This window comes from Pristiophorus japonicus, chromosome 4, assembly GCF_044704955.1.
Source record: "Pristiophorus japonicus isolate sPriJap1 chromosome 4, sPriJap1.hap1, whole genome shotgun sequence".
NCBI classification, from domain to species: domain Eukaryota; kingdom Metazoa; phylum Chordata; class Chondrichthyes; family Pristiophoridae; genus Pristiophorus; species Pristiophorus japonicus.
This window is the reverse complement of record NC_091980.1, coordinates 259,302,872-259,330,277: the sequence shown is the minus strand read 5'-3', so window position 1 is coordinate 259,330,277 and position 27,406 is coordinate 259,302,872. Positions and strand designations below refer to the sequence as shown.

General features: G+C 46.7%; 1 protein-coding gene across 1 annotated transcript in view; it reads left to right on the top strand.

Annotated features, from left to right (window-relative positions):
* LOC139262346 (MAPK/MAK/MRK overlapping kinase-like) overlaps positions 1-27,406 on the top strand; it is a 253,865-nt gene that overhangs the window by 180,927 nt on the left and 45,532 nt on the right. The window contains exons 10-11 of the mRNA XM_070877529.1: positions 6,161-6,281; positions 26,716-26,901. Of these exons, the coding sequence (XP_070733630.1) occupies positions 6,161-6,281; positions 26,716-26,901 (307 nt within the window). The remainder of the gene's footprint in view (positions 1-6,160; positions 6,282-26,715; positions 26,902-27,406) is intronic.

The window sequence follows — 27,406 nt, the reverse complement described above, 5'->3', positions numbered from 1 at the left end:
TGCAGGTCCTGGGCGCTCGTCGAATCGCCTCTGTTTTGGATTCAGTAGGCTGAATCCTGCCTGCAGCAACCCTCCTGCCCAGAAACTCGACTTTGGGAGCCAAAAACACACACTTAGGTTCCTTGAGTCGCAGGCCTACCCGGTCCAGTCGGCGTAGCACCCCTTTCAGGTTGTGGAGGTGTTCCTCGGTGTCCCGACCGGTGATGAGGATATCATCCTGGAATACGATCGTTCCAGGAATGGATTTGTGCAGGCTTTCCATGTTTCTTTGAAAGATCATGGCCACTGATCGAATGCCAAATGGGCACCTATTGTAAACAAACAGTCCCTTGTGCGTGGTGATTGTGGTCAGTAGTTTGGATTCATCGGCCAGTTCTTGGGTTATGTAGGCTGAAGTGAGGTCCAACTTGGTGAACAGCTTGCCGCCTGCCAGCGTGGCAAAAAGATTCTCCACTCTCGGAAGCGGGTATTGGTCTTGTAGGGACACCCGAAGATAGTGGCCTTGTAGTCGCCACAGAGCCTGACCGAGCCATCCGCTTTTAGGACGGGAACAATGGGGCTCGCCCAGTCGCTGAATTCAATGGGCGAGATGATGCCCTCTCTCAGCAAACGGTCCAATTCGCTTTCAATTTTCTCCCACATCACATACGGCACAGCTCTGGCTTTGTGGTGCACTGGTCTGGCGTTCGGGGTGATGCGAATCACTATTTTGGTACCTTTGAACGTCAGGTTGGAATAGCGATTCAAATTGCTGTAGGACCTGTGAGCATGAACTTCGCTCCACAGATGACACTTCGTGCACATCCCCCCATTTCCAGTTCATCTCAGCTAACCAGCTCCTCCCCAACAGTGCGGGACCATTGCCCGGGACAAACCAGAGCGGCAGCCGGTTCACTGATCCATTGTGTGTGACAGCTAACGTTGCACTGCCTAGTACTGGAATGATTTCTTTGGTGTACGTCCATAATTGAGCCTCAGTGCATTCTAGTTTGGGTCTGCTGGCTTTGAGTGGCCACAGCTTTTAGAATTGTTGAACGCTCATGAGTGACTGGCTGGCCCTCGTGTCCAGCTCCATGTGTATCGGGATGCCATTTAATAGGACCTTCATCATCATAGGTGGCGTTTTTGTATATGAGCTGTGAATGTTTGCCACATGAACCTGCTGAACTTCAGCGTCCATTGATTTGCCCCACGCATCATCCTGCCTCGCAGACCCCTCTTCTGGTCCATCCACCTCGTAAATTAGCCTGGTCGCAGGCTTCCTGTACATTCTGGCTAAATGGCCAGTGAGGTTACAATTTCTGCAGGCGAACTATGCAAACCTGCAAGTCCTGGCAGCATGTCTGCCCTCACACCTCCAGCATGAACTGAGATTCCCATTGTTGTGAACAAAAGAGCTGTTACCAGGCATTCCTCACTAATTGTCTCTTTGACTGCTCTTGAGCACCCTGTTAGTGGGTGTCAATGGCCCCATCCCAGAACGCATTGTCCACTGGGATGGCATAAATGTCCGTTCAGCCTGCCATTGTCTGTGTTGAAAACCTGTTCTGGGGTCTATTGCTGCCTGGGGTGTGTCGAACTGCCCTTGCCTGCCTGCTGGGCTCTGAGTCGTGTTTATGATATTGACCCCCTGATCCATTGCCACGTTGGAGTCAGGGTTGCGCGCATATATTATCTTGGTTTCCTCCTCCCTCGCCATAAAAATCTGAGCCAGCAATGCTGCCGCTTACAAGGTCAAGTCCTTGGTCTCGATTAACTTTCTGAAAATCCCAGCATGACCGATGCCCTCAATAAAGAAATCCCTGAGCATCTTCCCCCTGCAGGCGTCTGTGAACTTACAGAGGCTGGCCAAGCGCCGGAGGTCCGCAACAAAATCCGGTATGCTCTGTCCTTCCCGACGTCGGTGGGTATAAAATCTGTGTCGGGCTATGTGTATGCTGCTTGCCGGTTTGAGGCGCTCACTAATTAGCTTGCTGAGCTCTTGAAAGGTTTTGTGCGCCAGCTTCTCGGGTGCTAGCAGGTCTTTCATGAGTGCATAAGCTTTAGATCCACAGCTGGTCAGTAGATGAGCCCTTTGCTTGTCGGCCGCTGCATCTCCCAGCCAGTCCTTCGTGACAAAGCTCTGCTGAAGCCTCTCAATGAAATCGTCCCAGTCCTCACCAACACAGTACCGTTCCTCTGTGCTACCGGTGGCCATTCTCGTGGGTCGTTGATTCCCGTTTCTCGCCGCCACTATAAAGTCCTTACACAATAGCACAAATCCACACGAGGCACATTCTATGGACAAGGTCACTCTGTGACCTACACCTTTATTCACAGGACCAAGAAGTGATGACCCTGCGTGGGACCTCCCTTTATATACCTGGATGACCAGGTGAGGAGTGACTCCCACAAGTTCACCCCCTGTGGTCAAGGTGTACATTTCTCAAGTATATACAGTATTGCAGTGTTGTTACATGAAGGTTACATACATGACACAGGTAATTATAGACCGGTTAGCCTGACATCAGTAGTGGGAAAAATGTTGGAATCAATTATTGAAGATGAAATAGCAGCGCATTTGGAAAGCAGTGGCAGGATCGGTCCAAGTTGGCATGGATGTATGAAAGGGAAATCATGTTTGACAAATCTTCTAGAGTTTTTTGAGGATGTAACTCGTAGAGTGGACAAGGGAGAACCAGTGGATGTGGTGCATTTGGACTTTCAAAAAGCTTTTGACAAGGTCCCACACAAGAGATTGGTGTGCAAAATTAAAGCACATGGTATTGGGGATAATGTATTGACGTGGATAGAGAACTGGTTGGCAGACAGGAAGCAGAGATAAGCGGGTCCTTTTCAGAATAGCAGGTAGTGACAAGTGGGGTGCCGCAGGGCTCAGTGCTTGGACCCCAGCTCTTTACAATATACAGCAATGATTTAAATGAAGGAATTGAGTGTAATATCTCCAAGTTTGCAGGTGACACTAAGCTGGGTGGTGGTGTGAGCTGTGAGGAGGATGCTAAGAGGCTGCAGGGTGACTTGGACAGGTTAGGCGAATAGGCAAATGCATGGCAGATGCAGTGTAATGTGGATAAATGTGAGGTTATCCACTTTGTTGGCAAAAACATGAAAGCAGAATATTATCTGAATGGTGGCAGATTAGGAAAAGGGGAGGTGCAACGAGATCTGGGTGTCATGGTACATCAGACATTGAAGGTTGGCATGCAGGTGCAACAGGCGGTGAAGAAGGCAAATGGCATGTTGGCCTTCATAGCTAGGGGATTTGAGTATAGGAGCAGGGAAGTCGCTGTAGCTGTACAGGGCCTTGGTGAGGCCCCACCTGGAATATTGTGTTCAGTTTTGGTCTCCTAATCTGAGGAAGGACGTTCTTGCTATTGAGGGAGTGCAGCGAAGGTTCACCAGACTGATTCCTGGGATGGCAGGACTGACATATGAGGAGAGACTGGATAGACTGGGCCTGTATTCACTGGAGTTTAGAAGAATGAGAGGGGTTCTCATAGAAACATATAAAATTCTGACGGGACTGGACAGGTTAGATGCAGGAAGAATGTTCCCGATGTTGGGGGAGTCCAGAACCAGGGATCACAGTCTAAGGATAAGGGGTAAGCCATTTAGGACCGAGATGAGGAGAAACTTCTTCACTCAGAGAGTTGTTAACCTATGGAATTCTCTTCTGCAGAGGGTTGTTGATGCCAGTTCGTTAGATATATTCAAGAGGGGAGTTAGATGTGGCCCTTACGGCTAAAAGGATCAAGGGGTATGAAGAGAAAGCAGGAAAGGGGTACTGAGGTGAATGATCAGCTATGATCTTATTGAATGGCGGTGCAGGCTCGAAGGGCCAAATGACCTACTTCTGCACCTATTTTCTATGTTTCTATGTAATTGCCTAGGTGTGTCCTGTCCACAAAGCAGGACAAAAGCAATCCGGCCAATTACCGCCCCATCAGTCTACTCTCAATCATCAGCAAAGTGATGGAATGTGCCATTGACAGTGCTCTCAAGCGACACTTACTCACCAATAACCTGCTTACCGATGCTCAGTTTGGGTTCCACCTGGACCACTCGACTTATTACAGCCTTGGTCCAAACATAGACAAAAAAGCTGAATTTCAGAGGTTACTGCTCACAAGCAGTCTGACAAATGGTTGTGGTTGTTGGAGGCCAAACATCTCAGTCCCAGGACATCGTTGCAGGCATTCCTCAGGGCGATGTCCTCGGCCCAATCAACTTCAGCTGCTTCATCAATGAACTTCCCTCCATCATTCAGTCAGAAGTGCGGATATTCGCTGATGATTGTACAGTGTTCAGTTCACTGCTCAACTCCTCAGATAATGAAGCAGTCCGTGCCCGCATGCGGAAAGACCTGGTCAAGATTCAGGCTTGGGTTGAAAAGTGGAAAGTAACATTCGCGCCTCACAAGTGCTAGGCAATGACAATCTCCAACAAGCACGATTCTAACCACCACCCCTTGACATTCAGCGGCATTACCATCGTAGAATCCCCCACCATCAATATCCTGGGGTCACCATTGACCAGAAACTTAATTGAACTAGCCACAAGAGTAAGTCAGAGGCTGTGTATTCTGCGGCAAGTGTCTCACCTCCTAACTCCCCAATGCCTTTCCACCATCTACAAGGCACCAGTCAGGAGTTTGATGGAATACTCTCCTCTTGCCTGGATGGTCCAACAATACTCAAGAAGCTCGACACCATCCAGGACAAAGCAGACCACTTAATCGGCACCCCAACCATTACCTTAAACAGTCACTCCCTCCACCACCGGTGCACTGTGTCTGCAGTGTGTATCATCTTTAAGATGCATTGTAGCAATTCGCTAAGGCTTCTTCGACAGCACTTCCCAAACCTGTGACCTCTACCACCAAGAAGGACAAGGGTAGCAGGCGCATGGGAATACCATTACCTCCAGGTTCCCCTCCAAGTCACACATCATCCTGACTTGGAAATATATCGCTGTTCCTCCATTGTCGCTGAGTCAAAATCCTGGAACTGCCTATCTAACAGCACTTTGGGACTCCCATCAGCACACAGACTACAGTGGTTCAAGAAGGCAGCTCACCACTACCTTCTAAAGGGAAATTAGGGATGGGCAATTAATGCAGGTCTTGCCAGCGACACCCACATCTCATGAATGAATGCTAAAAAAATGAATATTTTATAATCTATATACAACACTAGCAGATATTCAAAAAAAGGTTACAAAACAGAAGGAGGCAACTACAGACCCATTTAGTCTCATTCCCATGTAAAATAATGAAATCAAATATCGGGAGAAAATTTGAGGATTATCTGAGCGATTAATTATAACCTAGTAAACAGTAGCCAATATAGATTCAGGAGAAGATCTTGTCTGATCATCCTCCGCGATTTCTTTGAGGTGGTAACATCCAAAGTGGACTGTGGAAAACCATACAACATGGTGGCCTAGAAATCTGGCCACATAGTGCCCGTTAAACAGATTCCTAAACCTCCAATACGGTGAGCAGAAAGCGCATTCTCATTACGAGCCAAAAGAGTGGCACTCGCCATATTGGTACAAGCCAAAAAATGGGTGTGCGTACCAGAAAAGGCATTGGGCTCTTTGCTTATCGCCTGTTTGTGGGCCCTTCTGCAAAATTGGTTTGCCCTGAGGCAGCCGGCCCCAACTGAACTCAGAAAAACCAGGAGAGCAAAATTGACCCGCGCCCCGATTAGGGGCGGTAACCTTCCGGGGTCAGGACTTTTAAAAAAGGGCCAATTTTGCCCCCCAGGTCTACATGCAACATAACAGTTAGTTCTTAAATGGACAGCCTCTTAGGTTGCAACCAACCAACCACCCTCCCTCCATCCCCCCCTTCCTGATCCCTTTTAACTACTTACCTGAGGGCCACTCCTGCCGTTGAAGTGACCCAATCTTTCATTCCGCTTTGCCGGCAAGTGAAAGTTGACATAGGAAAATTGAATGGGAAATGTGGTCTTCGGAATTTACAATGGTAAAAGTGACACAAATGTGATCACAAACTGTGACAACTGGAGTAAGGTTTAGACACAGAAAATGCAGGCCAATTTAAGATTTTTAATAAACTATAAGTTGAAAAAGAAGGATACTAGCTCACAAAAAGTTACAAATAAAAATAAACACATTAATTGTGATTTCCCTGTAGATTGGCAGAGAAGCAAGCTGCGACTATACAACATTCAGTTAGATGCATTGAAGGGAATGAGAACAATCTAAGCCCAGGTGTGGTGCACAATCTCTGGAGAATCCATAAGGGACGGAAACGGGTAAGATAAGAGACATTGGCACTTTTCACTTTGCCTTCCTCAGTTTGACCAGCTAATCAGATGTTCCACCATTAACACAAATTCCAAATTTTTGTTAACGGAAAATAAATATAAAATTAGGTTATACTGAATCATAAATTTGTGGTATATGTAAATGATTCAGGAAGTTTTAAAAGTGAAATAGGAACTGTAAACTAAATTTTTAAACATAAATATTAAACACTGCTCTGGTCTCCTGTTTCGCTAACACACTTAGGCCTAGAAATTCATGGCTGACACAAAAGTTGTCGGTGTCACCGCGGCCTCAGGTTAATGGTAAATGGTAGAAGAAAAATTTGCACTGGGGTCTAAAGAGTTTTAGCCCAACACTAACTGACCGTGTAACGCCATCCTGGTGGCATTAGTACAGGCATCATTTGTGTATTTGCCGTCCAGAAGCGACGTTCATTCTTCCAACAGTCTCTGGAAGTGAGGCAATGAGTTCACTAGGCATTAAAAGGGCAATGCCTTCTGAACTGAAAAATAAAAATGAAGTTACAAAAATCCAGTTTTCAGTCCTTACTGCCTTTAAGAAAAATTCACGTTAAAAATAAGTTCCAAATGGGAGTTTTCAGCTCTTAAAGCTGAATTCCCTTCCGCACCTCAAAAAATGAGAAAAGTGCTTCAGCACTAACATACAGGCTCAGTAAGCCAGGGAAGGGGCACTCTGCGTCTCACATGCAGCACCCCAGATTTATGCAGCGGGTCAACACTGCAAGAGAGGTCCTCTACCCACAGGGGCCAGGAGGCCCCAGAAGGAACGATGTGCGATCATATCATTGAGGTCGTTACTGCCAGCAGTGTTACCCCCACCACATGGCGCCAGTGCCCAAAGAAGCTTCATGACCTCAGTCACTGACCAGTGGTCAGGTCAGTGACTGCATCTTCAAAAGCTGTCTCCTATCTGTTAAGTCCTGACTCTAATGTACTGACTTACACGAGACACATGCTGAAGTCAAGGTCACTCAGGACCTGCACCTTTAATTCCAGCTCTCCAGTGCTGCACTTGCCTGAGACCTCCCTTTATATACCTCAGTGGGACAGGTATGGAGTGTCTCCTGCAAGTGCACCCCTGGTGGTAAGATATGCTTATTGTTACAGATCATATCCAGTTACAGTCATGTATAGCATGGTAAGATACAGTTATATAAAGTGAGATACATGACATCACCCTCCCCCAAGGTCTTATTGCCTTTATACATTCAGTCTCTCAGGTGGTCTGCGCTCTCGCGTGGAGCGTCTTAGTTGTGGTTCAGTTGTTTGCCTTGGTGCCTGTTTTTCGTTCGGTGTGATTGCTGGTATCTCGCCTGGGCTGTCTGTTTCGTTCGGTGTGATTGCTGGTATCTCGCCTGGGCTGTCTGTTGAAACTGCCCTTTCCTCAGGTTGTTCCACCTGTCTGTCCACCAGGTGTGGCGTGAGTTCCACATTGTAGTCTGCCTCTGGTTCTTCAGTGTTATCAGTGAATCTACTTTTTACTTGGTCTACATGCCTCCGGCAGGTTTGGCCATTGTCCATTTGTACAACCAGTAGCCTGTTTCCCTCTTTGTCTGTTACTGTCCCTGCAAGCCATTTGGGACCCCGGCCATAGTTTAGCACAAACACTTTGTCCTCTATCTCATTCCACCTCCCCCTCGAATTTCGGTCATGGTACTCAGTTAGCTTTTAGCGCTTAGCCTCAACAATTTCATGCATGTCTGAGAGGATTAACGAGAGCCTGGTCTTTAAGGTTCGTTTCATCAATAGTTGCGCGGGGGGAACCCCAGTCAACGAATGCGGACGAGATCTGTATGCCAGCAGCAGTCGCGACAGGCGGCTCTGCAGCGTGGGACCTTGGATTCTGAGCATGCCTTGTTTAATGATCTGCACTACTCGCTCCGCCTGGCCATTGGAGGCTGGCTTGAAAGGTGCCGTCTTAACGTGAATTATGCCGTGGTCAACTATAAAATCGTGAAATTCTGCGCTGGTGAAACACGGACCATTATCACTGACCAATATGTCAGGAATGCCGTGCGTTGCAAACATGTTTCTAAGGCTTTCCACAGTGGTGGAGGTGGTGCTCGAGTTTAAAATGGTGCACTCGATCCATTTTAAAAATGCATTAACGACTACGAGGAACATTTTTTCCATGAATGGGCCCGCATAGTCTACATGCACCCGCGACCACGGTTTGGTGAGCCAGGGGCATAGGGGGGCCTCCCTGGGGGCATTACTGAGTTGGGCACAAATGGTGCACCGATGGACGCAGAGCTCCAAGTCCACGTCAATGCCAGGCCACCAGATATGAGATCTGGCTATGGCCTTCATAAGGACGATCCCCGGGTCCTCGCGATGGAGCTCCCGGACAAACGCTTCCCTGCCTCGTAAGGGCATAACTACTCGGCTGCCCCACACCAGGCAGTCTGCCTGTAGTGAGAGTTCATGCATGCGCCTATGGAAATTGATCGCCTTGGGGCAGGCATCGCGAGCCTCTGCCCAGTCACCGGTTAAAACGTATCTTTTAACTAGAGATAACGTGGGGTCGCTGGTCGTCCAGGCTCTGATTTGGCGAGCCGTCATGGGCGAACCTGTGGATTCAAAGGCATTGATTGCCATGACCATCTCACAGTCCTGTTCATCGGACCCTTCTGTGGTCGCCAGGGGTAGCCTGCTAAGCGCGTCGGCACAGTTGTCTGTGCCTGGTCTGTGCCTTATCGTGTAGTCGTAAGCCACCAGCATGAGTGCCCATCGCTGAATGCGCGCCGAGGCGTTGCCGTTGATTGCCTTGCACTCGGATAGTAGGGATGTGAGGGGTTTGTGGTCGGTTTCTAACGCAAACTTGGCCCCGAAAAGGTATTGACACTGTACACGCATGCGAGCGCCTCCTTCTCAACCATACCGTACCCGCGCTCCACCCGCGAAAGTGACCTGGAAACATAAGCAACGGGCTGCAATTTACGCACATCATTGACGTGCTGTAAAACGCACCCGATCCCATACGCTGACGCATCACACGTAAGGACTAACTTTTTACCTGGGTCAAAAAAGGCTAAAACACTCTTGGAACATAGAAGGTTGCGTGCTTTATTGAAGGCGCGTTCTTGGGCGTCCCCCCAAAACCAATCGCACCCCTTTCTGAGTAGCACATGGAGAGGCTCCAGCAGCGTGCTCAAGTTCTGCATAAAGTTCCCAAAGTAATTGAGTAGCCCGAGAAAGGCACGCAGTTCCGAGACATTCCGGGGTCTGGGTGCCAGGCGAATCGCTTCAGTTTTGGATTCGGTTGGGCGGATTCCATCAGCGGCAATCCTTCTGCCCAAAAATTCAACCTCAGGCGCAAGAAACAGACACTTGGATTTCTTAACTCTTAGGCCTACCCGATCCAATCGACTTAGTACTTCCTCAAGATTGCAGAGATGAGAGTCGGTGTCCCTGCCCGTGATGAGTATGTCATCTTGAAACACAACCGTCCCCGGGATGGACTTGAGCAGATTCTCCATGTTGCGCTGGAATATAGCAGCTGCCGACCTGATGCCGATTGGACATCGATTGTACACAAAAAGGCCTCGATGTGTGTTGATGGTGGTGAGTAGCTTAGAATCTTCGGTCAGTTCTTGCGTCATATACGCAGATGTGAGGTTAAGTTTCGAGAAAAGTTTTCCTTCAGCCAACGTGGCAAATAGGTCCTCCGCTCTGGGCAGCGGGTATTGGTCCTGTAGGGAGACTCTGTTTATGGTAGATTTGTAATCCCCACAGATTCGCACGGATCCATCAGGCTTCATGACGGGGATGATGGGGCTTGCCCAGTCACTGAATTCCACAGGAGAAATTATGCCTTCCCACAGAAGCCGGTCCAGTTCGTTTTCAATCTTTTCCCTCATCACATAGGGCACAGCTCTAGCCTTGTGATGGACCGGTCTGGCATTCTGTGTGATGTAGATTCTAACTTTAGCCCCTTGAAGGTGCCTACACCTGGCTGAAAGAGATGTTCAAAATGGCTTAGAACTGTTGAGCAGGAGGTCCGTTCCTCTGACAACATGGCGTGAACATCATCCCATTTCCAATTAAGTTCTGCTAGCCAACTTCTCCCCAACAGGGCTGAGAGATCCCCGGGGACAATCCACAGGGAAAGTCGGTTCACCATCCCTTTGTGTGTGACTGAGAGCATGGCGCTGCCAAGGACTGGGACGATTTCTTTAGTGTAGATCCTTAGTTTGGTGTCGATCTTTGTGAGTTTTGGTCTGTTGCTTTTGTGCAGCCACAGCTGTTCAAATTGTTGAACGCTCATGAGGGATTGACTGGCCCCTGTGTCCAGTTCCATGTTGACGGGTATCTCGTTGAGTAGAGCCCTCATCATAATTGGAGGCATCTTGGTGTAAGAACAGTGGACATTGATCGTGTTAACCCGCTGTACCTCGGCGCCCCGTGCACTGTTCCAACCGTCTTCTGGTCCGCTTTCCGACCCTTCCGATTCGTATACCAGCCGAGCTGCTGTTTTTCTGCACATGCGAGCCAGATGCCCTGTGTAGTTGCAGTTTCTGTAAACGGCATGCTGAAATCGACACACCCTGGTTGAGTGCCTTCCCCCACATCTCCAACACAGATCGTTTCCATTGTTTTCGAAGGATGAGCTGCGTCTGGCTGATCTCCCTTGAGCTTCTCTCAATCTGTTGTTGATTGCTCGCATTGTGGGTTGATGAGTTGTGATCGGCCATTTATGTGGCCACTGTCTGCTGTTGAAGGCCTGCTCTCCTGCCTTTGTCTGTGTATGGGGGTAGCGGTTTGTTTCACAATGTGAACCCCTTGTTCCGATGCCTCGTTGGTTGTCGTACCTGAAGTATAGATCAGCCTCATTTCTTCTTCGCCTGCCAAGAACGTCTCTGCGACCAGTGCTGCTGCCTCTAGAGTCAAGTTCTTAGTCTCTATAAGCTTTCAGAATATGCCTGCATGGCCTATTCCTTCAATAAAAAAGTCTCTCAGTACTTCTCTCCTTAGTTCATCGGGGAACTCACATGAACTAGCCAGCCTCCGAAGTTCCGCCACGAAGCCGGGTATGCTCTGGCCCACACAGCGTCTGTAGTTGTAGAACCTGTGTCTGGCCATGTGTAGGCTGCTCGCTGGCTTCAGGTGGTCTCTCACAAGTGTGCTCAACTCCTCAAACGACTTGCTTGCTGGTTTCTTGGGTGCCAGCAGGTCTTTCATTAAAGCGTATGTTTTTGAGCCACAGCTGGTCAAGAGATGGGCTCTTCTCTTGTCTGCCTTATTGTCGCCCAGCCAGTCTTTGGTCACAAAGCTTTGCTGGAGCCTTTCTATAAAGTCATCCAAATTGTCTCCAGCATTGTATTTCTCATCTGAGCTGTTGGTAGCTATTCTGTGGATTCTGTGATGCCGTAACTCGTCGCCACTGTTAAGTCCTGACTCTAATGTACTGATTTACACGAGACACATGCTGAAGTCAAGGTCACTCAGGACCTGCACCTTTAATTGCAGCTCTCCATTGCTGCACTTGCCTGAGACCTCCCTTTATATACCTCAGTGGGACAGGTATGGAGTGTCTCCTGCAAGTGCACCCCTGGTGGTAAGGTATGCTTATTGTTACAGGTCATATCCAGTTACAGTCATGTATAGCATGGTAAGATAGTTATATACAGTAAAGTGAGATACATGACACTATCAACTGAATCACTAGCCTCATACACTTCTCAATGCACGACTCCCAACTTTCCTCCCCCCCCCCCCCCCCCCCGCCCACCCAATCATTCACCTACCAAATGTAATGTATTTGCTTCATGGGTTCTTTACTTAAGAATTCATAGCAACACATTGCTATTAAGAACTAGTTGGTTTATTAGCAAAGGTTTATCAATCACACTACACATTACCCGTTGATCCACCAGGCTCACAACCACATGCCTCATCGTGGATCCCCTGTACCCAACTAGCTGGGGATTTATTGATTCTTGTGAATATCATGTGACTGGCTAAGCCACTCACAACTCAACAGCTCTACAACTCTTTTGTTGAGAACAAATAAACAATTAAATCAAGTGCCCCCTGATTAAAGAGGGGGGACACCACAAAAACTTTTCAAGTGCCCCCAACAGCTCTACAAACCTGTGAGCATACTCACAGGTGCATATATTATACTGCTTCCCCTTTTTTTAGAAGCAAGGTATTTATACAATATTTCAAAAGATTACTTATCATGATTAATATTTTAAAAATTTACTGCTGAGCCTGAGCATCTTGTTGTAAGCTTTTAGCTTCCTCTTGCTCCGACCTCCATTTCTTTGCAGTTGGCTGGCTATGCTCATTTTCTATATTCTTATTTGACTCCGGAAACCGACTTGGGGAATTTCTGTTTTCAGAGCGTGTAGCCCTGACAACCTCTAACTCTAGAACCTCTAGCTTCCCCTTCCCCATGTCCTCTTGAGTTTCCTTGGAACCCCTTACATTTGTCCTAGTGTTAGCTTTTTTCCTAAGGTCTTGATATTGCCAGTTATCAATATCCTGACTAGTTGGTTTGCATTTTCTTGTTGATCTTCTCAACTGAATCCCAACTCCACCTCCCCCCCCGGAAGATACAGAGTCTCTGCAAGATTGTCCCATACCCGCAGAACCGCCTTCAGTTGGATGCTCCTGAGTTGGTAGGGATATGGACGTTGTGACCGTTGAAGTACTTGGACCTGCCAACTGACTCTGATCATCGTCCAAGTCAGGCTCATAATTATCTACTCGTGGTATCGAAGGTGCATCACTCGCTAGCAACATTTGATCCACATGAACCTTCCTGATGTATTCATCAATTTTGACCAAATGCTGCTTGGTGCCACATATCTGAATAATTGTACCAATGTCCCATTTGCGTAGATGTGCCCTTTTCGACGGACTGAGAACTTTGACCTCATCTGAAAACACCACTTTTTAGTACCGGAATGCTAATGATGTTGTACACTGATTGTGCTTTCTCTACCTTATCAGACAAGTTTGGTTGCAATAAATTGAGACGCGTCCTCAGCCTACACTTCGTCAATAATTCAGCAGGTGTGTACCGTGTTGTAGAATGAGGCGTAGTTCTGTATTTGAAAAGAAAATTCGTTAACCTGTGCTTCATGCTGACCGATGATCCAGAGCTTGTTTCTGCATAGCCTCCTTGACCATCTTGACCGACCTTTCAGCTGCGCCATTTGAAGCAGGATGATATGGTGCTACCAGTGTATGTTTGATACCATTGTGTCTGGCAAAATTTGCAAATTGCATGGTCTGAAATTGCGGCCCATTATCTGACACCATTTCTACAAGCAGGCCATGGCATGCAGAAATGTCCCGCAATTCATCCAATGTACGCTCTGTAGTCGTAGATTACCCCATATGTCGTACCATCAGCCATTTTGAATGGCTATCGATTAGAACCAGAAAATTATCACTGCCCCTCTTGCAAAAATCAATTTGTATTCTTTGGAATGGTCTCATTGGCCCAAGTCCATGTTTGCAGCAGCATTTTAGCTGGCATGGTCCTGCAATCTTGACAGATAGTACACTTACTAATATTTCCAAGTCTTTATCCAACCCAGCCCAATAAACAAAACTTCGGGCCACCGCTTTTATGCCTACGATGCCGGTATGCTGACTGTGAAGTTGCGTCAAGACTTTAGCCTGTAGTGCACTGGGAATGACTACTCTCGGGCCCCATTTTAGACATCCCTGCTTACATGATAATTCGTGCCGATGATGATAAAAGGGCTTTATCCCCTCATCTAAATGTGTCTGATCTTCAGGCCACCCTCGCAGGGTGTGCTCATAGGCTGGCTGTTACGTGGCATCTTTCTGTGTGTGCTCTGCAATAAGAGAGGTGGTGAGCGGAAAGTCCTCATCAACGACTGTTCGTGGCCAATTTCACAATCTTCATGAGGCAACTTTGAAAGGGCATCCGCCGCTGCATTCTGCTTAGACTTGCGATTCTCGATTTTGTAACGTACTGAGATAATAAAATAGCCAACTTTGCAGCCTGGAAGCTGCCATAGATGGAATTGCCGCCTTTGGGCCTAGGATAGCTAGTAATGGTTTGTGATCGGTTACTAGCGTGAATTGGTGTCCCAAAAGAAAATGGTAAAACTTTTTAATACCAAATATAATTGCCAAAGCCTCTTTCTCAATCTGAGCATAATTTTGTTTGCTTTTGTTGAGCGTACGCATTGCAAAGGCAACCGGTTTTTCCTGCCCATTTTTCATGGCTGATCACTGCTCCCACACCATACCCAGAGGCATCACATGCTAGTCTTAGTTCACGAGTCAGATTATAATGGCGAAGAAGAGCATTACTGCTCAAGCGTCGCTTGCATGTGTCTTATGCATTCTGTTGCTCTTTGTCCCATAAACAGCGCGCCCCTTTCTTTTATAAATAATGGAGTAGTGCGAGCACTGTTGCTGGTCCAGGAAGAAAACAAGCATACTATTGGACCATGCCTAAAATGGATCGTAATTCAGTAACGTTTCTGGAGCCATCATGATGGCTTGCACTTTCTCCTCAACTGGTTGGAGACCATTTTCATCAACCTGCAATCCTAGATAAACTACCTCACGCTGTATGCATGCATATTTACTCCTCTTCAGCTTCAAATTATGGTCATTGAACCGTCTGAATACTTCTAAGATTTCCAGGTTTTCTCTCTCTGTGCAATCAAGATGATGTGTTGATAGCCACAATCAGTGATTCATTCCCTGTAAGATCTGATCCATGGTAGCCTGAAATATCTTTGGTGAGGACTTGATACCATAAGGCAACTTAGTGTATGAATATAAATCTTCGTGTGTGTTGACTGTCAGATACTGTTGATTATCCTTGTCAACGTTGAGTTGAACATAGGCATGGGACAGGTCCAATTTTGTGAAGACTTTGGCTCCCACCAGTTCTGCTTATTGATCCAGTGCTGTCGGTAAAGAGTACTGTTCATCATTAACTGCTCAATTCAGGGTAATTTAATAATCTCTACAGAGCCGTACTGTTTTGTCTGCCTTCGGAACTCATCATCATCATCATCATCATAGGCAGTCCCTCGAAGCGAGGATGACTTGCTTCCACGCCAAAAAGGGAATGAGTTTACAGGTGTTTCAATGAAGGACCTAATATTCCAGATCCGGAACTACATCTTGAAGGGTGGAAGATGCCTGTGCGTGGATTTTTTTAACATGTGGTGGCCGTTGCACACCAGCCACCACATGGGCTTGACAGAGCCAGGTCTTGGTCCAGTGGGAAGGATTACCCAAGACGACTGGAGACCAGCTCTGCTGCACGGACCTAGTGCGCACACATATCGCAGTGTGGGCTGGCCTGTGCTGCCCCTGGGCCCTCGCCTCTTCTGAGCCCCAAACTCACGCCTCTCCTGGGCCCCGGTCATTTCCATCTACACGCTCTTGCCGCTCCTTCGCCCCTCTTGCTGTACCTGCCCGCACTGCAACCAGCCGTCAGCTCCTGCAGCAGCTCGCGCTACTCCCTGCAGTGGTATGTCGCGGCACGCTGCTCCCTCCAATGGTCCCGGCCTGCTGATGGTCTTGCCAAGTCCCCAATAGATAGAGGGAGGACTCCCGCGTAGAGAGCACTCCATTTGGGACCCCCGCCTCCTCCGGACAGCAAGATGGTGCACCATGGCGTGTCTGGACGGCAGATGAGGATAGAAAGGTGGAGAGTGTGCAAGAGCAGCCCGTACAGGAAACCAGCGCAGAACTGAAAGACACGGAGGGGATTTCCCCGAGGAGGCTCAAGTTCTGAGGCGCCGGCTCCCGAGGGAGGTTTCGGGGCTTGGCGCCGATGAGGAATTCCGTCCGGACAGGGGTCAGTTCGGACGGGATCTCCCCACATGCCTGAGCCTCCTCGACACACCTAACGGAGTCAGGGCCCAGTGCTGTTTTTAGCGACTCGATGGCATCGGCCGCGCGGCGGACGTTGGGCCAGTTTAGGCGCCGTGCCAGTTCGTCTGGCGCCATCCAGCCTGCTCCTCCGCCATCGAGCAGGTCCCTGACCCTGGTCACCTCGCCAGCCACAGCCCTCTCGTCCACCTGCCACCTAAAACCACGGTCGTGGAGGTACAGATTCCTGAGCAGAGGCTCCTGAAGGACAGCCGCCACTCTAGATGGGGGAGAGCTGCGCTTGGTGGCAACTCTGTTCCAGACCCTGATGAGTTCCTGGTAAAAGACAGGCAGCCCCTGCATGGTGGTCCTGACGGTCCCCAGGCTCACAAACAGGAGCTGCGTGTCATAATTCCCCAGTTGACGTAGGTGGGGGAGGAGGAGCTCACCGGGAACAAAGGGCGGGATGTTCAAAATGACGACCCTCTGCGCGGTGGCCTCGAGAGGATCCACCGGCAGGAAGGTCCCGCCCACCGTGAGCCCCTTATTGAGAGTCAGGACACTGCCCGCTCCGACCCCAGGAAGAACACAGCCCTTCCGTACATTTTGGAGGCGGCGACAATGGCTGAGGGGCCGACTACCCCAGCCATTGCCCTCATGCACCCCTCGATGGTCGTGTTGGGGTGAGTGTAGCTCTTGACCCCGTTCTTTTTAGAAATGAGTCTGAAAGGCGGCGGAGCAGCAGGAGCCGCGGGGCCTTTATGCCACGTGTGCATAAGTTTGTGCTGGCCCTGCCACTGGCGAAAATGGACTCGCCATCTCGGGATCCCTTTAAGGGCTACACTCACCCCAAAGTCACAGGCCTGAAAGATCTTGATTAACTTCATTGATGAGCAGAGGGAGCTCTTAATGAGGCACACCTCTCCCCAACTTTTGACAATTGGGGAGGGGCCCTTTTCCCTCTGCTCCATAGTTTAAAAAAATATATATTTTAAAAGAGGCTCCCAGAGAGAGAGAGGAGAGACAGAGAGAGAGGGGGGTGATGGGAAAGAGGGAGGCTGTGATATCAGGTACTCCTCACAGCGTTGGGTGGGTGCTTGCAGGGGGTGCACCCCCCGGATCACAAACAAAGTCTTTATATTCTTCCGGCGGAGGGGGAAGATGTCTTCACCCGGGATGGCCGGAACCACGCAGGCACAGTCCTCCAAACATTGCCAAGACAGGCAGCTCCAGCCAACCCGGGCCAGGCAATGCGGGAGGGGTGCTTCCAGTGGTGTGTGGGGCCTAGTTGTTCGCAAGAACCCCACACACCTACACGCACACAACCCCCCACGATGTTCTTATTAATCTTCTTTCCTCCCCCCACCGATTAAGCAAAGTCTTTTTTGGGGAGTGCACCAAACTACACCTGTTGATGTTGACAAAGACTCTCACTCCTTCCACACAGTTGGTGAGTAGTTGAATGGCAGCAGTTCCTTCCCCCTCTCTCAAACTCTGCAGCAGTAACAGGAGTATTGGCTGCTCTCCCTCCTCTCCCCTCTCCAGGCAGCAGGCCTCCTCCTCCTCCCAGACACTCACAGTCTCCCTGTAGATGTACCTAGAAGGCAGCTTTTCTTCCTCCTCCTCTCACAGGTCCTGGGTTCACTCTCACTCTCACTGTAGTTGTAGCAATATGAGCAAAGGTTTAACAATCACACTGCACATTACCAGTTCATCCACCAGGCTCACAACCACTTGCCTCATCGTGGATCCCCTGAGCCTAACTGGCTGGAGTTTCATTGAGTTTTGTGAACATCACGTGACTGGCTAAACCACTCACAACTCAACAGCTCTAAAAACCTGTGAGCCTACTCACGGGCGCATATATTACACCAACAATCTGTACCAATCACGAGGCACACCTCCCATTCCTAGCCTCACCTCACCCCCTTGGAGGAGGTGGCGCAGGCCATTCTTGGCAGTGTCATGGCTGACCAATTGGCCAGCAGCGAGGCTGAAAGGATACAAGATGCTGGTATTCTCATACGTTATCCTCCTTCTGGCATGCACCTCTTGCTTTCCCACCCTGCCCTCACCACAACTCCACCCTTGTGCTTTCTTCATTTCATACACCCAAGAAATGCAGCCTGCCCAGCCAGTGGTTGGCCAAGAGGAGAGAGAAGAAAAAGAAGAAGAGTTGATTTCTTGATTTCACATTGGATGGATAGATGTCTAAAGTTGGATTGGAAACTTTGCTTTGTGGTGGCTTTTAGTTCAGCAATGTGGCCAAGAGGATGCTGTGATGGTCAGTAACAGAGGGAAGGTAAGGTGAGGGATAAATGTTGAAAGGGAAATTGGGGTTGTGGTCACTGGTACCACAGGTGAATGATGCCATCCTGGATATCCAGCCAGAAAGGGGCTGTCTGGGTTGCATCCTTCCTTCTTCCTTCTCTTTGGCTTCTTCCTCTTCCCTCTGCGAGCAGATGCTGTAAATCTGAAATGACAGCATTGAATGCTGGAAATACTGGACCTGTCAAACTCTGTTTCTCTCTCCATGGATGTTGCCTGACTTACTGAGTATTTGTAGCATTTTCTGTCTTCTCTGAGGCCTTCCTTTACCACCCGAGGCTTTGCAAGCATCCAGCAGCACTCCCCACACACTTACAAAAATGTTAACATATATTGCAGCAAGCCATTACTTAACTAGCATTTTAAAAATTGAGTCCACAAGCTTAAATGCAAACTTACCTAAAAGATGTGTTTGAAAATTGTCTTCTAACTGTCATCAAATATTTTGTGTAAACAACCAAATGAGGCTGAAAAAAACATTCTTTTAGTTGGGCTGAAAAATCCTACAGAGGCATTCGGAGAAAGTGTGCACACTGTACATACCTCTGTGAGTCTGCTGCATGCTGAGCTTAGGACCCAGCGCTTAGCTCAGCACTAAGGTCCAGGTTAGGTTGGTGTTGCACGCCGACTAACATCATTTCTCCCTCATTTAAATTTGTAGGGCAATCGATCTTACCGGCAGCACTGCCAGGCTTCTGAAAATAGTGGACCCTGCAGGACCCACCACCAGCTAGCGAAAGAGCGGCCGCCGCCCTCTTTTTGCTGATAACGTGGTATAAAGCCCCCAAATTTTAGCCCTTAATATTTAAGTATTTAATACAGATTTTACAATTGTTAGTGTAATTTGAAGTGTACAGTTAAGTGAATTTTTTATCCAGGCCTATCATCTTACAATGTGCAATAAAGCCATTAATATCATTTACTATCGAATATTACTGCCTGGGTAGTAATCCGGCAGAACGGATTGCGTGCCCTTTATAGAGGCTGAATATTCGTTCCAGTACCAGATTACTGCCCAGGCGGTGAAGACGAAAATCTACTCCAATATTTTTCCCCAATCTATCAATGTTATCTTACGGGAGATCCCACAGTCTGAGTATGTGCAGTGTGCACACTTTCCCAGAATGCCAATGCAGGATTTGTCAGCCTCATTTGGTTATTTTTACAAAATATTTGATGTCAGGAGACAATTTTCAAAAATTTTAATCAGATAATGCTAATATTAAGTATTTTGTTTGTACAGAGACGTTGTCTAAAAGAGATCGGGAAACAGATTGCACTTTAAACATAAGAGGCACTACTGATTGCACACCTGTACATGCCTTTGTTTATCTTAAAATTTCAAAACAATTAATATTTTATTATTCTCAGTAAACACTGGGGTAGATTATGTTAGATAATCGGGCACCATCTTTAAATATAATTTGGGTTCAGGCCCGCTGATTCAGACATGATTATGTATATGCGTATTCTAAAAATTAATTTAACTTTTATTTATGACGGACTTCTTGTAAAGCAGCAACTTTGACCATAATAGTATGAGAACTTGCCACTTATAGGCAGCCCTTAACTATGAGGACACAACGATTATTTCAGTCATAGGAGCCATGCCAACAGAGGTTTCGTTCTTCTGTGGAAGATTCACTGTAGCTCCCAGTCTAGATGCACCTTTCTTTATATACCTTTTCTTATCACTGTTTATAACACTCAGCATCCGACTCCAGCAATAAATTTCTTTTGTCTCACAGGCATAATTTAGACTTTTATTGCATGGAGAAAGGAAGTTATGTTTAAAGAAATGCTTCCCTGCTCCTGAAATAAGACTTTGGCATCCTAACAATTTGTATTAGTAAGTACAAGTTATCCCATCACATACCACATTCTTCCTGCAGTCAATTGTTATCCAAAATAGAGTACGAGAAGAAGCTTGCCGGGAACATAAAAACTGACTGCAAAAGCTTCTATAGATATGTGAAGAGAAAAAGATTAGTGAAGACAAACATAGGTCCCTTGCAGTCGGATTCAGGTGAGTTTATAATGGGGAACAAAGAAATGGCAGACCAATTGAACAAATACTTTGGTCTGTCTTCACGAAGGAAGGCACAAATAACCTTCCGGAAGTACGAGGGGACCGAGGGTCTAGTGAGAAGGAGGAACTGAAGGATATCCTTATTAGGCGGGAAATGGTGTTAGGGAAATTGATGGGATTGAAACATAGAAACATAGAAAATAGGTGCAGGAGTAGGCCATTCGGCCCTTCGAGCCTGCACCGCCATTCAATGAGTTCATGGCTGAACATGCAACTTCAGTACCCCATTCCTGCTTTCTCGCCATACCCCTTGATCCCCCTAGTAGTAAGGACTACATCTAACTCCTTTTTGAATATATTTAGTGAATTGGCCTCAACAACTTTCTGTGGTAGAGAATTCCACAGGTTCACCACTCTCTGGGTGAAGAAGTTTCTCCTCATCTCGGTCCTAAATGGCTTACCCCTTATCCTTAGACTGTGACCCCTGGTTCTGGACTTCCCCAACATTGGGAACATTCTTCCTGCATCTAACCTGTCTAAACCCGTCAGAATTTTAAACGTTTCTATGAGGTCCCCTCTCATTCTTCTGAACTTCAGTGAATACAAGCCCAGTTGATCCAGTCTTTCTTGATATGCCAGTCCCGCCATCCTGGGAATCAGTCTGGTGAATCTTCGCTGCACTCCCTCAATAGCAAGAATGTCCTTCCTCAAGTTAGGAGACCAAAACTGTACACAATACTCCAGGTGTGGCCTCACCAAGGCCCTGTACAACTGTAGTAACATCACCCTGCCCCTGTACTCAAATCCCCTCGCTATGAAGGCCAACATGCCATTTGTTTTCTTAACCGCCTGCTGTACCTGCATGCCAACCTTCAATGACTGATGTACCATGACATCCAGGTCTCGTTGCACCTCCCCTTTTCCTAATCTGTCACCATTCAAATAATAGTCTGTCTCTCTGTTTTTACCACCAAAGTGGATAACCTCACATTTATCCATATTATACTTCATCTGCCATGCATTTGCCCACTCACCTAACGTATCCAAGTCACTCTGCAGCCTCATAGCATCCGCCTCGCAGCTCACACTGCCACCCAACTTAGTGTCATCTTCAAATTTGGAGATACTACATTTAATCCCCTCATCTAAATCATTAATGAAGGCCGATACATCCCCGGGGCCTGATAGTCTGCATCCCAAAGTACTTAAGGAAGTGGCCCTAGAAATAGTGGATGCATTGGTGATCATTTTCCAAGAGTCTATCGACTCGGGATCAGTTCCTATGGACTGGAGGGTAGCTAATGTAACACCACTTTTTAAAAAGGGAAGGAGAGAGAAAGTGGGTAATTATAGACCAGTTAGCCTGACATCAGTAGTGGGGAAAATGTTGGAATCAATTATTAAGGATGAAATAGCAGCGCATTTGGAAAGCAGTGACAGGATCGGTCTAAGTCAGCATGGATTTATGAAGGGGAAATCATCCTTGACAAATCTTCTGGAATTTTTTGAGGATATAACTAGTAGAGTGGACAAGGGAGAACCAGTGGATGTGGTGTATTTGGACTTTCAAAAGGCTTTTGACAAGGTCCCACATAAGAGATTGGTGTGCAAAATCAAAGCACATAGTATTGGGGGTAATATACTGACATGGATAGAGAACTGGTTGGCAGACAGGAAGCAGAGAGTCGGGATAAACAGGTCCTTTTCAGAATGGCAGGCAGTGACTAGTGGAGTGCCGCAGGGCTCAGTGCTGGGACCCCAGCTCTTTACAATATACATCCATGATTTGGATGAAGGAATTGAGTGTAATATCTCCAAGTTTGCAGATGACACTATACTTGGTGGCGGTATGAGCTGTGAGGGGGATGCTAAGAGGCTGCAGGGTGACTTGGACAGGTTAGATGAGTGGGCAAATGCATGGCAGATGCAGTATAATGTGGATAAATGTGAAGTTATCCACTTTGGGGGCAAAAACGCGAAGACAGAATATTATTTGAACGCCGGCAGATTAAGAAAAGGGGAGGTGCAACGAGACCTGGGTGTCACGGTTCATCAGTCATTGAAAGTGGGCATGCAGGTACAGCAGACGGTGCAGAAGGCAAATGGTATGTTAGCCTTCATAGCTAGGGGATTGGAGTATAGGAGCAGGGAGGTCTTACTGCAGTTGTATAGGGCCTTGGTGAGGCCCCACCTGGAATATTGTGTTCAGTTTTGGTCTCCTAATCTGAGGAAGGACGTTCTTGCTATTGAGCGAGTGCAGCGAAGGTTCTCCACACTGATTCCCTGGATGGCTGGACTGACATATGAGGAGAGACTGGATCAACTGGGCCTTTATACTTTGGAGTTGAGAAGGGTGAGAGGGGATCTCATAGAAACATACAAGATTCTGACGGAAAGGGACAGGTTAGATGTGGGTAGATTGTTCCCGATGTTGGGGAAGTCCAGAACCAGGGGACACAGTCTTAGGATAAGGGATAGGCCATTTAGGACTGAGATAAGGAGGAACTTTTTTACTCAGAGAGTTGTTAACCTGTGGAATTCCCTACCGCAGAGAGTTGTTGATGCCAGTTCATTGGATATATTCAAGAGGGAGTTAGATATGGCCCTTACGGCTAAGGGGATCAAGGGGTATGGAGAGAAAGCAGGAAAGGGGTACTGAGGGAATGATCAGCCATGATCTTATCGAATGGTGGTGCAAGCTCGAAGGGCCGAATGGCCTACTCCTGCACCTATTTTCTATGTTTCTATGTAATCATCTGGATCTGCTTATCACAATACTAATGGCAAAAACCTGCAGATTCTGGAAATCTGAAATCTAAACAAAAAATGCTAGAAACACTCAGCAGGTCAGGTAACATCTGTGGAGAGAGAAACAGAGTTAACGTTTCAGGTCTGTGACCTTTTGGCAGAGCTACAAAATGTTACAGAGGTAACAGGTTTTAAGTTAGCACAGAGGCAGGGAAAGGGGAAGCGGGGAAGAGGAAAGAACAAAAGGGAAGGCAGGAGTGACAAAAGGGATGATGGTGCAAGGCAAAAGCGTGTGGTAATGGAACAAGTAAAAAAAACAAAGGATGGGTCTAGAGGAGCTGTAAAGGTCGCATTTATTTCCAACACCGGATTTCTGATTGATCACCTTGGAGCTGAGGATAGCGTGGTCCACGCTACAGGCCGCAACTGTTGGGGACTGCGCACGTGCGGCTTCGGTAAATAGTGGGCAAACGCAGAAGGGGTGCGAATCTGGGATATTGCGCGCCTGCAAAAGGCAGCAAAAGTGTTCGTGCAGATAATCACCCCGGCTGTAAATGGCAATAGCAGAGTCATTACCAGCACCTGCTGTTCGAAAAAATGGGAGCAGTAGTTATGATCTGAAATTGTTGAACTCGATGTTGAGTCCAGAAGACTATTAGAGGACGAGACCGGGGAACTAGTAATTGGGGAACATGGAGATGGCAGAAACTCTGAACAAATATTTTGCATCAGTCTTTACGGTAGATGACACTAAAAATATCCCAACAGTGGATAGTCATGGGGCTATGGGGGCGGTCGGGGAGGAACTTAACACAATCACAATCACTAAGGAGGTAGTACACTATAAGATAATGGGACTAAAGGCGGATAAATTCCCTGGACCTGATGGTTTGCATCCTTGGGTTTTAAGAGAAGTAGCGGCAGGGATAGTGAATGCATTGCTAGTAATTTACCAAAATTCCCTGGATTCTGGGGAGGTCCCAGCAGATTGAAAAACTGCAAATGTAACACCCCTATTTAAAAAAGGAGGCAGACAAAAAGCAGGAAACTATAGACCAGTTAGCCTAATATCTGTGGTTGGGAAAATGTTGGAGTCCATTATTAAAGAAGCAGTAGCAGGACATTTGGAAAAGCATAATTTGGTCAGACAGAGTCAGCATGGATTTATGAAGGGGACAAATTTGCTCAAATTCTTTGAGGATGTAACGAACAGAGTGGATAAATGGGATCCAGTGAATGTGGTGTATTTGGACTTCCAGAAGGCATTTGACAAGGTGCCACATAAAAGGTTACTGCACAAGATAAAAGTTCACGGGGTTGGGGGTGATATATTAGCATGGATAGAGGATTGGCTAACTAACAGAAAACAGAGAGTTGGGATAAATGGTTCATTCTCGGGTTGGCAATCAGTAACTAGTGGGGTGCTGCAGAAATCAGTGCTGGGACCCCAACTATTTACAATCTATATTAACGACTTGGAAGAAAGGACCGAGTGTAACGTAGCCAAGTTTGCAGACGATACAAAAATGGGAGGAAAAGCAATGTGTGAGGAGAACACAAAAAATCTGCAAAAGGACATAGACAGACCAAGTGAGTGTGCAAAAGTTTGGCAGATGGAGTATAATGTTGGAAAGTGTGAGACTATGGACTTTGGCAGAAAAAAATCAAAGAGCAAGTTATTATTTAAATGGAGAAAAATTGCAAAGTGCTGCAGTACAGCAGGACCTGGGGGTACTTGTGCATGAAACACAAAAGGTTAATATGCAGGTACAGCAAGTGATCAGGAAGGCCAATGGAATCTTGGTCTTTATTGTAAAGGGGATTGAATATAAAAGCGGGGAAGTCTTGCTACAGTTATACAAGGTATTGGTGAGGCCACACCTAGAATACTGCGTACAGTTTTGGTTTCCATATTTACGAAATGATATACTTGCTTTGGAGGCAGTTCAGAGAAGGTTCACTAGGTTGATTCCGGGGATGAGGGGATTGACTTATGAGGAAAGGTTGAGGAGGTTGGGCCTCTACTCATTGGAATTCAGAAGAATGAGAGGTGATCTTATCGAAACGTATAAGATTATGAGGGGGCTTGACAAGGTGGATGCAGAGAGGATGTTTTCACTGATGGGGGAGACTAGAACTAGGGGGCATAATCTTAAAATAAGGGGCCGCCCATTTAAAATTGAGATGAGGAAACATTTCTTCTTTGAGGGTTGTAAATCTGTGGAATTCGCTGCCTCAGAGAGCTGTGGAAGCCAGGACATTGAATAAATTTAAGACAGAAATAGACAGTTTCTTAACCGATAAGGGATTAAGGGGTAATGGGGAGCGGGGAGAGAAGTGAACCTGAGTCCATGATTGGATCAGCCATGATCGTATTAAATGGTGGAGCAGGCTCGAGTGGCCATATGGCCTGCTCCTGCTCCTATTTCTTATGTTCTTATGTTCTTATGAGATGGTTTGGGCCAGGAAACTGGAAACTGATAAAATGGTGGAGGGCGTCGGTAGAGTCGCAGATGTAGGTCAAAAGAGACTGCACAAGGGGAGACAAAAATAGAGTTGAGCTCGGAAGAAATAAGTTCTGTGGGGCAAGAATAGGCTGAAACGAAGGATCTACTATGACAGTCCTATTTGTGGATCTTATGAAGGAAGTAGAAGCAGTATGTGTGTGGTTGGAGGCTGTAGGGGTGAAGATCTCCAGAGGAGATGAAGTCAGTGGTGGTTTGGGAAACGATGGATTGATGTTCGGTGGTGAGATCATGGTCCAGGGGGAGGGTTACCATTCAGCCTCTACAAAGTATTGTTTTGTTCACCAAACAAAAACAGTGCTGCACTTGTCAGCGGGTTTAATGACCAACTCACCCCAAACTCTAAAATGTCATCAACATTGGATTAAATGCAACGTAACAGCATTGTGGGAGTACCTTCAGCACATGGACTACAGCGGTTCAAAAAGGTCCACAACCACCTTCTCAAGGTCAACTAGGGATGGGCAATAAATGCCAGCCTTGTCATTGATGCCCTGATTCCGAAGAATGAATTTTAAAAAAAAAGTTAATTCATGGGAAGGCGTTTTCGGGAAAGTTTCGAATTCAGAAGACGGGGCTTCCAGGGGCAGGCGAGGCCTAAACTTTCCTTGTTATTTCTCAACTACTTATTTTCAAGTTTTAAGCAAGTGTTTTTTTCCATTTGTTTAGCATTCTTATGACTTTGTAAATCAGAATTAAATTTCCTTCAGACTCTGTTACAGATGGTCATTTACAGAAGAAATAATTTTGTTTTTCATTATGCATGGTATTCAGTTTCAATAAAGATTACATCTTATGACAATTACCGTTCTTTCATTTTAGGTGCTATTTTTACAAGTTATTATGCTAGACCATATGGATATTGATGTGAAGAAAAGTTAAGTTGGGGGATTGTAAAACAATTGTTAAGCACGCAAAATTTACTTCAGCATAAAATTATCCACAGGGAATTCCTATACGACGCCAAATTCCTTCGTATCCTGTGGAACTGCCAAAGCTGAATGTGTCAGCTACAACAAAGGTTGCTAGTTACCCCAATCAGACTTTAAAGTCAGTCTTTCCAACAGCATCACTGTCTGAAAATGCAACTCTACCCCAAGTGCCATCCGTGCAATACATTGGAAAAAGCAAGGTATGAATTTTGATCTTTTGCTCAATTCTAGTTAAAGAAATTCCACAATTATTTTCTTTTTTAAAGTTCTAACCATTTTGCACCTGATGCCCATCCTAAGGATTTGTAAAATAGGGACTGGTCAGGTTAAAGGCGACATCATAAACTCCAGTATTGTCAGAATTATTGATTCCAATCGACAGCAATATACTACTTCTCTTCAGATATAGTGATCAATTATTTGAATGAAAGTATACATACCATGGGTAACCAGCTAACCTAACCAGGAAAATTACAGGGACATCAACAGCTTCACGTTGTTTTAGTTAGAACCCATTGTCTTTCCTACCTCCATTGCAGATGATACCTCCATGCAGACATTTCATTTTGTTTTCATTGCTGGAGGCATGGGTTAGCAAGAAATCCATAAGGTTTCTGTCCCTATATACAAATAAGGGAGGTGGGTAATTTCAGCAACTACAAGCTAAGGGGGAGAAATTCATTGGCCCTGAAATTCTGTTCGAGC